Source organism: Carlito syrichta, unplaced genomic scaffold (assembly GCF_000164805.1).
Source record: "Carlito syrichta isolate Samal-C Ts95f unplaced genomic scaffold, Tarsius_syrichta-2.0.1 Scaffold308121, whole genome shotgun sequence".
Lineage (NCBI taxonomy): Eukaryota > Metazoa > Chordata > Mammalia > Primates > Tarsiidae > Carlito > Carlito syrichta.
Genome location: NW_007252217.1, coordinates 268,006 through 280,115, shown reverse-complemented (window position 1 = coordinate 280,115; position 12,110 = coordinate 268,006). Strand labels below are relative to the sequence as shown.

The 12,110-nt window shown below is 40.8% G+C and overlaps 1 protein-coding gene across 1 annotated transcript in view; it reads left to right on the top strand.

The window, feature by feature from the left end:
• EPG5 (ectopic P-granules autophagy protein 5 homolog) overlaps window positions 1-12,110 on the top strand; it is a 109,838-nt gene that overhangs the window by 31,146 nt on the left and 66,582 nt on the right. Inside the window, exons 11-14 of the mRNA XM_008064987.1 lie at window positions 166-323; window positions 4,131-4,285; window positions 4,864-5,004; window positions 10,695-10,859. Of these exons, the coding sequence (XP_008063178.1) occupies window positions 166-323; window positions 4,131-4,285; window positions 4,864-5,004; window positions 10,695-10,859 (619 nt within the window). The remainder of the gene's footprint in view (window positions 1-165; window positions 324-4,130; window positions 4,286-4,863; window positions 5,005-10,694; window positions 10,860-12,110) is intronic.

Below are 12,110 nucleotides of genomic sequence, written 5' to 3'. Positions count from 1 at the left end.
TTGTAGCAATTGGAACAGTTCTTGGCACTGACAAAGTGCTTTGTGAGTTTGCTGATCTTGTTATCCATCCTTGAGTTGTTTTGACTGTGAGAGCTGGAGCTCTGTCCACGCTTAGTATGTTCACGCTGACTAATAAGTGGTGCCCACTCTTCTTGAAACTCACAGACTTGGCATTTGGCTGTTCATGTCTGAGATGCCGTTCGGGATGCTGTCAGTTCAGATGCTCTGGAAACTCTTCTACCTCATGCATCAGGTGGAGTGTGGAAGCCTGCAACCTCCCGGTGCTGCCCTGCAGCCGGCCCAGTGCAAGCAGCGGCTCCAAGGTACTACCCACTCTTCCCTCCCTGTTGCCTTTCTCTTTACTTCTAGGACGGAGGGAGGACACTATGCCCTACCTAGGTGCAATGTTCGAGAAGTACAGACATGGCCTTGCTGTGTTGATCTGAGAGCAGCTGGTACCTCTGAAATGCAAGGACGAGTCCTGGTGTGTTATGGTATAGTCTTCTCTTTTAGGGAGCACTTTTCAGCCTGTGTATGTGAAATCATTCTAGTTTATAGTCATATTAACAGATCTGTATTACTCATCTAGAAATAATATTAAAGTTTTGTGCCCAATTGTTCCGTTAATATCTTTTATTACTTTTTTAAAAGTTATATATGTATATGTATATATATATGTGTATATATGTGTGTGTATATATATACACATATATATATTAGATTAGAAAATATAGTTTACTTAGAAAGTAAATTAGGGAGAGAGAGATAGAGAGAGAGAGAGAGAGAGAGGAGATTCACCTCCCCAAGGTAGGAGAGGGGGCCAAAGCCTGGAAACATGGCGACAGCCATAACTCTGAGAGCACATGGCCACACCAGAGTCTAGTAAGGCAATGGCAAGTTATGTGATTTTATGAACTAGTCAAAGATACAGGCAGGTGTACTCTAAAAAAAATTCTGATGAAAACTTGGTAAGTTTTAATGTCTCACCATTCCTGAACTAGAGGTATTTATTTGTAACAAAAGTATAATGTTAAAAGTGGAAGCCGGGCTCGGTGGCTCAGCCTGTAATCCCGCGCCTTTGGGAGGCTGAGGTGAGTGAATTGCCTGAGCCCGCGGGTTCGAGACCCGCCTGGGCAGCGAGACCTCATCTCTACAATAAATAAAAAAAAAACCAGCCGGGCGTGGTAGCGCATGCCTGTAATTCCGGCTACTCGGAAGGCTGAGGCAGAAGGATCACCGGAGCCCAGCAGGTCGAGGCTGCAGTGGCCGGGAGCGGCCACTGCACTTCAGTCTGGGCGACAGAGTGAGACTCCGACTCAAAAAAAAAAAAAAAGTGGAAAAAACATCAGATTTTTAAATTGGTCATATAGTATAATGATTTTTAGGAATTACTCTGTACAGTAAAGAAAATTCTGGTAGAAAATATATAAAAATACGAATAGGATCTTAAAAGCTGCCAAAAGCGAATTCTGTTTTCCAGATTTTCAAGTGTCTGTATCTTTTCAAAGAAAACCATAAGCTTTAACAGTTATTGTGCCTTCAGCATTAGCAGAGCAGTTTCTGCAGATGTTCCTGGCTTAGTTTCTTCTCTCTGTTCCTCTGTTTCTGGATTGACTCCTCCGTGCTTCCACTTATCTTTCTCCTTTTTGGGCTCCGCGTGAGTCCAGTTTTGTCTCTGCTTGTGTCTTTCCTTTGTCTCTTTGATAGCAGCCCTAGACTCTTTTGCCTTGTTCTGCTTCACCAAGGGTCTCTGTCCTGAGGGAGGTTTCCCCTAGACTGGTTGTATGAGTGAGCTGGGTGGGAGGACACACAGCCACCACCCATCCCTGGCAACTGATTCTGCAGTGAGATACAGAAACAGACATTTCCTCTGGAGGTTCCTGGGGTGGTGAATAGCACTCCTTCCGGTGGTACAGTTTCAGAGATCTCCCTTATGGTGGCATCTCCCTGTCTGCCAGGCTCTGAATTAGCACCGTGGCTGGTATTGCTGGTGAGCCAACTGGCTTTGGAGGGGATGTAGCTCCAAGGACGCAGCCCCCTCGACTCTCCCTGGAGCCTGGGTACCTCTGCTGGAGTTTCCTTTCTGGCCTGCAGGCTCCCATGGCCCCTAGAGCTCTCTCTTGCAGCCTGTGGCAGCTGGCACTAGAGTCGCTGTGGCCTAGGGACATGTCATCTGCCTCAGTAGGGTCTAGCTGCAGGAATGTGGTCTATTGCAGACTTAATCTTCTTGCCCTGATTTGCTATTTTTTGTCTTCTCGTTTGCTCCATCTTCTAGTTGATTTTTATCATGTTTGTGGAAGAGCAAGGCTTTTTATTTTACCTTCCTAACATAATGTTTTTAACAAATTCTAGAAGTTCTGACCCTTCATAGCCAATCCTTATTTATCTGGGGTGGTAGGGATAGGGTGAACCTGACATCACAGTTTCCAGAAAATGAATTTTAAACAGTTTTCACATTTCCTAACTAGCAGACTTCTCAGCAGTGACTGTGACAAATTGGCCTGTCTTAATTTGGCTTGTTTGTCCCTAGTATGAGCAACAAGATGTGGTGTCATTAACAAATGTGGTGGTAAATAAATGTAGAGATGTGTTTCTCTTGCTTGTCCTTAAAGTTGATGTTTTAAAAGCCAATTAGCCAGTTATTCACATTGTTCTTTTTATGGAATTCTCTTCCTTGGTATATACCTTAAACTTTGTGAGTTAGAATTCCAATAGTCATTATTCTGGGAAGCGCTGTACAGTAGTTTCCATTGTGACCCTAACTTGGGGTGGGAAATGGAAGTTGGTTTGGTAAGGGCTGCTAGAGTCATTTAAAAAATGGTGTACACAGCTGGGTACGGTGGCTCATGCCTATAATCCCAGCACTTTGGGAGGCCGAGGTGAGAGGATTGCCTGAGCCCATGTGTTTGAGACCAACCTGGGCAACATGGTGAGACCTCATCTCTACAATAAAATTAAAAAAAAATTAGCTGGGCATGGTGGCGTGCGCCTGTAGTTCCAGCTACTTGGATGGTTGAGGCAGAAGGATTGCTGGAGCCCAGCAGGTTGATGCTGGGGTGGTTGTGAGCATGTCTTGGCACTCCAGCCTGGTCGACGGAGTGAAACTCCAACTAAAATAATAATGTTAATAATAACATAAAAATGCAGTACATTTGGTGCACTACCTTTGATTTCTCAAATGTGTAAACTTGAAAAGAATTTTTGGCTTGTTATCTTCTTGCTGTGAAAACTTCCATCAGGAGGGTATATGTATTTATTTTTAAAGTTTATTTTATATTATTTTATTTAAGATACTGGATACAATTCAGTATTAGGTAGATTTTCTTTCTCCTCCCTCCACAAAACTGCAATGCCTAACTTTCTGTTGTGTATAGCAAAGTAGTCTATACACTTGCAGCCTTGAACTCCTGGGCTCAAGTGATCCTCTCTCCTCAGCCTCCTGAGTAGCTGGGACTACAGATGCATGCCATCACATCCTGCCACTACTACCTACTAGTGGCAGGATGTGGTATTTCTTATATGGCATCCCCTGAGAAGTAGCCAGAACATGTATTTACTGTTGAGTAAATCTGTCAGCATTTTGGTTATGGCTATAACTAATTTATTTCTCTACCTTTTAAAATCAGCAAATCTCTTTTACTTGGAATGCCATGCTTGTACCAAGTGGTTTGCTGATCTTAGGGTTTTCATGAGTAGGGTCTTCCTTTGTTCATTGGCTGACAGTCTCAGGCAGCTTCAGGTGGGCTTTTGACATTGGCATTTCCTGCCTTTGAAGGTGATTCGTCTAGTGACAGCGGTAGTGCCTTGCAGCTAACAGAGCTCTTCACCAGTAACGCTCCATTCAATCTTATTCAACAACTTTTGAGGCAGATGAGGAAACTGAGGCTTAGAGATGTTGAGTGCCCCATCTGAGGCATGTTATGTTTAGAACTGGTTGGAATTTCAGAGACCATCTGGTCCAACCTTCTTCCTTATGCCCAGGGAAATCCATTTTGGAACAAAGAAAGATCTTTGGTGTCTTCAATATTTCCTAATGTCTTTTAGTTATATTATTCTTTTTCTCTGGAAGAGTGATTCAAGTACATCATTTATTCTTTCCCCACTTTAATTTTCTTGGTATGAACCTGCAGACCCAGAACACTTTGCAAATGTCGAGAAGTGTCTGTCTTCCATGAACAGCTCAGAGGAGATCTGCCTTCTGACAACCTTTGCGCAGATGGCTCAGGCCAGAAGAGCTGATGTGGATGACGACTTCATAAAGATTATTATTCTGGAGATATATGAGGTTAGAATATGAAGTTGTATGAGTCAGCTAAACAAGGTTTGGGGTTGTCTGTCTGTTGCTGCTTTGAGGATTGCTTTTAAAAAAGGTGACTTACTGACCTACTTCCAGAAGCTGCTCTTATGGAAGGGTAGAGAGAATCAGAGGAACATCATTTTGCTACTGGGAATATGGAACATATGAATTATGCCCATTCCATTTCCCACTGTATCTTTTCACATTGGATGCATGAGTTTTTAAGGAGTAGATAAGTAGCACAACCTGACACTTGGAGTTTTTATACTGTTTATCTCACCCACCTTTCCCCCAAAACCTCACTCCATTCTTCCTAGTAATGGAAACCTGACTTCCAAGCCAATTTAATTTAAGTGAGGTGGTGGAAGTAATCCTGAACCTGGAGTTAGGATGACTGGACTTTAACTCTGGTATTAATTGCCAGTCTCACATCTAAAAAGATAACTTGCCACCTGGGACAAGTGAAGTTCTGCTTTACTTGCAAAAAAGTTTGTAAATGTGTCTTGACTGATAATTGGTATTCAAAATGCTGTCTTCCTGGCCTTCCCCTTGCCTCCCCCATCTAGGTATCTTATGTCACCCTGTCCACCAGAGAGACTTTCTCAAAAGTTGGTCGAGAACTTCTAGGGGCCATCACAGCTGTTCACCCTGAGATGATTTCTGTCCTTTTGGATAGAGTTCAAGAGACCATTGACCAGGTTGGGATGGTAAGAGCATTGCCTATATATTTTTTTTGTTTTTGCTTTTAAAATCCTAAAGTAATGGAACATGGCAAAAATAGGGGGGTTGTTGGGAATGTCAGGGACACAACAGGTCGAAAGTATCCTACACTGCCAGGCTCCATGTTCTCACCATGCCAGCTGGGGATGAGGTGCTGCTTATAAAATGTTGTGATTGTTTCTTTCAAATTTCAGAGTTGACTTTGACACCTCCGTCAATAACAGGTTATTTTAATTATAACATATTGTTAATTAACAATTTTTAGCCAAGCACAGTGGCTCATGCCTGTCATCCCAGCACTTTGGGAGACGGAGGTGAGAGAATTGCCTGAGGCCAGAGGTTCGAGATCAGCCTGGACAACTTGGCGAGACCTCATCTCTATAATAAATAAAAATATTAGCCAGGCATGGTGGTGCATGCCTATAATTCCAACTACTTGGAAGACTGAGGCAGAGGGATCACCTGAGCCCAGCAGGTCAAGGCTGTGGTGGCCATGAGTGTGCCACTGCACTCCAGCCTGGGCGACACAGTGAGACTCCAGCTCAAAAAAATTAAAAAATTTAAAAAAGGAGGAAAAAAACCTAATTTTTATTTTATAATTTGTTTGACTTTCAAAATTCTTGTATTTTATACTTGGAAGAAAAACAACTGTGACTAAGAAAGATGGCCCTGTTTAAAATCAGTCAGAAGCAAAATTAAAATACGTAGTAATTTAAATTGAGCAAGACATAGATATAGTTTATTTCTGGGATTAGTCACAATCCCTTTTGCAATCTTCATGTAGTTTTAAAAAAGTTTTCTTGAGCTATAACTCACATACCATACAATTCACCTATTTAAAGTGTACACGTCAGTGTTTTTAGTATACAAAGGGGATCCGAAAAAACCCGGAATTATCTTTGGAGGGCAGGCCCCTTGTAGTGCAGGCTTCCCTTACTAGCTAAGTGTTGTAAGGAAACCATCAGTATCAGTGTACCAGTTAGTGTTGTGAGAGACTACATTCGGCTTCAGTGAAAATTTTTTGGAGATTCTTTCAACGCATTTGCCCATTTTATGATGGATGATTTATGAGTGTACCTACCCACACTGTGCTGAGTATTCAGCAGTTTTTGACCAAAAACAACATGACCCATATGCCCCACCCTCCCTATTTACTCAATCTTGCCCTGAGTGACCTTTTTTTTGTTTGTTTCCCTGGATGGAAAAAGTTCTCAAAGAGAAATGTTTTGCTGATGTGGAAGAGGTGAAACAAAACAATAGCTTTAAAACCGACAAATTCAAAAATGGTTTTGAGCTGGAAGGCTGAGGCGGAAGGTTTGCCGGAGCCCAGCAGGTCGAGGCTGCGGTGGCCGGGAGCGGCCACTGCACTCTAGTCTGGGCGACAGAGTGAGACTCCAACTCAAAAAAAAAAAATGGTTTTGAGCAATGGAAAAAGCATAGGTGTATCACATCAAACGGAGAGTACTTTTGACTGACATTTAAACATATAAGAATAGATACACAACTTTTTATAAGTAAATTCCGGGTTTCATTTGGTCCTCCCTCTTCACAGATCTGTGCAACTCTCTCCCCAGTGAATTTTAGAGCATTTTCATTGCCTCAAAAGATGCCCTACACACTTTAGCCATCACTCTCTATTCTCCCATCCGTCCAGCGCTTAGCAACCACTGACCTACTCTTAGTCTCCATAGATTTTGCCTGTTCCAAATGTTTTATGTAGATGGAATCATGTAATATGTGGTCTTGCATGACTAGTTTTTTTTCATTAGCATAATATTCTCAAGGTTCACCCATGTTGTAGTATCAGAATTCACTTCCTTTTTAAGCCTGGTTAGTAATTCCATTGTACGTCTATATCTCATTTTGTTTATCTATTCATCCACTTGTGGACACTTGGGTGGCTTCTATCTCTTGGCTGCTGTGAATAATGCTGCCGTGAACATGGTGTACAAACCCTTGCTTCTGGTTCTTTTGGGTATAGACCCAGAAGTGAAATTGCTGATTATGTGGTAAGACTATTTTAAATTTTCTCTTAGCCTAGACTGGAGGACAGTGGCACAAGTACAGCTCACTGCAGCCTTGAACTCCTGGGCTCAAGTGATCCTCTCTCCTCAGCCTCCTGAGTAGCTGGGACTACAGATGCATGCCATCACATCTGGCTAATTTTTTTTTCTTTTCTTTTCTTTTTTTTCTTTTGTAGAGGTAAGGTCTTGCTATGTTGCCCAGGCTAGTCATGAACTCCTGGGCTCAAGCAGTCCTCCCATCTCAACCTCCCAAAGTACTAAGATTACAGGCTTGGGCCACTACACCTGGCCACTTTTTCCTTTTTAAAAAAACTTTGTATCCTACTGGGAGATGATTATATTGAGATTAAAAAAAAAACCCCTTCATATACAGTTTAATGCAATGGGAAGTTTTTGGATCCTTCTATTTGAATGATGTACAGGGGGTCATAGGATTCTTCTAGTTTGGGCTCATGACATATTTCTCTTAAGTGTTTTCCTGTTTTTGGCTACACTGAACATTTTTAATTTGGCTGTAATACCTCTCGTAGTCAACTGTGCCCAGAGATCTGCTTTACGTTATGTGTAAAAATGGAAACCATGTTTCTTAGAACATATCTTCCGTGAGATGCCTCCATTCTGGGTTTATATATAGATGTGGTTCCCTTGTGCTCTGTGAACTTGCTGAGGTTTTTGGAGGGCCTTCATGAATATGTTGGCTTTGTCTATTGACCTTGACCTTGGGCTAGCTCCAGAATCTGGGAATGAGCTGTGACTGGGGGCTCTGACCTTTCAGTAAGTCACTTGGTGTGTGTCTGAAGACAACTTTTTGTTCTAGAAGGCCAGTATGAGAGGGCACATCCTGTCTGAAGATTGCTCTGGGTTAGGGTAGTATTTTGCTTGTTCTGTCAGATACTTGACAAGGACCAAGCCACTTGGGAGATCCCAAAGTATAGAACTCAGAGGTATATTTGGTGACAACCTGCAAACTGATGTTGTATTTTCCTTATAATTTCAAAAATTGGCTTACTTTGGAGGACACATCCTACTTTTGTTGCAAAATCCCTGTATCTTCCCTTTAACCTCTTCAAATGAAATTAGCGATCTTTTGACTTTCAGGGAAAGCACAAATATATTTTAAAATACACTATATAAATCCTGTATTGTTGAGAATTCTTACAGAATTCTTCATTGGATTCCTCTATTCTAACTAAAATGCCTTCCATTTCTTTTTCTTGCCTTATTGCATTGACTCTAGGCCCTTTATTACAATATTAAATAAAAGTAGTGAGAATAGATATTCTTACCTCATTCCCTGTCGTAGGGAAAGGGTTTGCAAGTTTATCCTTAAGTATAGATTTTTTTAATTGATGTTTTATTTTAGTCTGGGGAAGTTTCTTTCTGGTTTCAATTTGAGTACTCTTTTCGTGAATGGCTGCTCAAGTGTTTTTTTTTCTTCATCCATTGAGATGATTATTTTTTTTCTCCTTTATTCTGTTAATATGGTGAATTACATTGACTGTTGCACCATTTTTTTTTTCTGGAATAAAAACCATTTGATCATCGTATGTTATCCTTTTTAGATATTGCTAGCTTCAATTTGATAAAATTTTGTTGACATGTATTCACCAGGGATATTGATCTGTCATTTAATTTCTTGTTGTATCTTCATTACATTTTAGGGTTATGTCAGCCTCACAGGTTGGAAAGTATTCTGTCCTCTTGTGTTTTTTTGAGAGTTTTTGTAAAATTGCAATCAATTATTTTTTGAATGTTTGCTAGACCTTTTCAATGAAATCATTAGGGCCTGAAGTCTTGATAGCAAACTGAATTTATTTGACAGATATGGAACTATTCAGATTTTTATTTTTTTCTTGAACCAGTTTTGGTAAGTTATGTTTTTAAAGGGATTTTCCTGTTTCCTCTGACTAGTGGAGTGCATTGACATAGAGTTGTTTACGATAGTCCCTTTATAACCTTTAATATCTCCAGGCTCTTTCCCGATACCTCCATTTTCATTATTGATGGGCAGATCCAGCCATGATTTTGTGTAACTGGGATAGATGCTTTTCTGGACAGATCTTCTTGCTGTATTGATGTCTTAGCACTACTGTTTTGCTTGTTCTGTCCAATACTTGCAGGGTAAAGTAGGACTTTCCTGTATTTGAAATTATCATTTTACTATTTTATTTAGGAGATTCAAGACTTTTGTTAATTAATCCTCATGAAAGTTTAACAAAAATGCACACATACAAAAAATAAAAAGAAAGGAAGGGTCTCTCTTAAATGTTTTCTTCCTTCTATTTAAAAAAACTGTGTCTCCAGTTTGGAAAGGAACCTGAAAAATGCTAGTGTGTGTGTTCTAGACCTATGTTGTTCGGTATAGTAGCCACTAGGCACATGTGACCATAGAGCCCTTGAAATGTGGCAGTCTAAGCTGGAATGTGCTCCAAGTATAAAATACTCAATGAGTCTTGTAGACTTTGTTGGAACAAAAGTCATACAACACATCTCAACAAATTTTTGTAACAATTAAATGTTGAAATCCTAATATTTAGGACATCAGATTAAATAATATATATTATTAATTTTAAAAATAATATATATTATTAATTTTAATTTTACTTGCTTTTTTTGACATTAAAAAATCTTAGGCTGCTAGAAAAATTAAAATTACGTATATGACTTTCATTATATTTTCATATACAGCACTGTTCTAGATGTTATGGAATGAATTGCTTGATCTTCCTTAAAGTAAACTGCATTAATTGCACTCAGATTTATCTTAATTTGTTCACATGGATACATTATGTAAAAAGTAGTTCTATAGACTTTTTGTAAACATGGTTTAAAAAATTGTATTATAAGATATTTCAAATGCATACAAAAGGGTGATAACAGCGTAATGAATCTCTGTGTGCCCACATCAGGCATCACGAGTTATTAACACTTTGTTGATCTTGTTTCATCTGCATGCCCATCTACTCCTTGTCCCCCTGCTCCCCCTGCCCAGATTGCTTTGAAGCCAATAGAAATATCTTTTTAGATGCCATAGAATAAATAATTAAGTGCTAATTTTTTTGTAAAGTTTGTTTCTTGGTGTGGTAGTTTATCTAAACTGAAGTGTACCAATTTGCATATTAAAAAGATTGATCTTTACAAAGGATTGTAAAATGTGCTTCTGATGTAGCAACAGTTTTTTGTTTTTTTTTTTTTTTGGAGTCTCACTCTGTCACTCAGACTGGAGTGCAGTGGCTGCTCCTGGTCACCACAGCCTTGACTGCTGGGCTCTGACGATCCTTCTACCTCAGCCTTCCAAGTAGCTGGAACTACAGGCGTGTGCTACCACGCCCGACTAATTTTTGATTTATTGTAGAGATGAGGTCTTGCCAAGTTGCCCAGGCAGGTCTCGAACCCACGGGCTCAGGCAATCCACTCACCTCGGCCTCCCAAAGTGCTGGGATTACAGGCTGAGCCACCAAGTCCGGCCCATAGCAACAGTTTTAATGCCCAGTTGATCTGGTTATCCATGATATCCATTTCATTTATCTAAAGTCAAACAAAATCCCACTTCCTGTTGGAGAAAACTTTTTGCAAGCAGTTTAATACGGTAGTACTATAATATGGGATTGTCCCTATAGGATTTTAATGATTACTGTTTTCTTTTCAATAAGGTTTCTCTGTACTTGTTTAAAGAACTGCCTTTGTATCTTTGGCGACCTTCTGCCTCTGAGATAGCTGTGATTCGGGACTGGTTGTTGAATTACAACCTGACAATGGTGAAGAATAAACTGGCCTGTGTTATTCTGGAAGGACTGAATTGGGGATTTGCGGAACAGGTATGTGTTAAAGCCACTCCCTAGAGACTGCAGTTCCATGTGCCTTAGTTTCCAAGAAGCATTTTCTCAAAACATTAACATTTCAGAGTATCCTTTGCATGGGCTACAAATTCCTTAGCTGTATTAGAGTTTAGGATCTTTTCTTTAATTCTTTTACAGATTGAGCAACCACTGAATGAAGATAAATTGTCCCACAGTGAAAATATGTCCCTTTTTCCCTGGGCCACGTGCATGTGGTATTGTATCTCTGACCAGTCACTGTGGCTCCTCCCAATTTCCTCTTCCGCCTCTGGCCCCTCTTCCTCCTGTAATTTGTCTTGTAAGTCATTGCCAGAGTTGTCCTCTGAACACTGTGCATTGGTAAAGAGTCTGATTTCTGAGCCAGCTTGCTTGGGTGCTGATCCCAGCTCTGCCACCTCCAGCCTGTGTGACCCTGAGCAAGTTTCCTAAAACTCTCTGGGCCTCAAGTTGCTCATGTGCAAATATTGATATTAGGAGGCATAGGGTCTTGTTTTGTTTTGAGATGGGATCTCGCTATGTTGCCCTGGCTAGTATCAAACTCCTGGTCTTAGGCAATCCTCCTGCCAGGCAACTGAGATTACAGGGACTTGCTACTGCACTTGGCCATAGGGTTGTAATTTCAACAAGTTAAAACACAAAACATTTGGGACAGTTCTTAGCACATATTAAGTATCCAGTGGTGTACTTATTATTATTATTATTATTTTATTTTTTGAGTCAGTGTCTCACTCTGTTGTCAAGGTTGGAGTGCAGTGGCAGTATCTTGGTCACTGCAGCCTCTACTTGTGGGGCTCAGGCAATCCTTCCACCTCAGCCTCTCAAGTAGCTGGGACTACAGGTGCATGCCATCATGCCTGGCTCACTTTTTTTTTTTAATTATAGAGATGAGGTTTCGCAATGTTGCCCAAGCTGTTCTCAAACTCCTGAGCTTAGACAATCCTTGCCTCGGCCTCTCAAAGTGTTGAGATTACAGGCATGAGCCACTGCACCCAGCCAATTATTATTAATAAGTTTATTTTTTTAACTTGTTTTTTTTTGAGTTGGAGTCTCACTCTGTCGCCCAGACTGGAGTGCAGTGGCCGTTCTTGGCCACCGCACCCTCGACCTGCTGGGCTCCGGCGATCCTTCCGCCTCAGCCTTCCAAGTAGCCGAAGTCACAGGCATGTGCTACGACGCGATTTTTTGATTTATTATAGAGATGAGGTCTCGCTGCCCAGGTGGGTCTCGAAC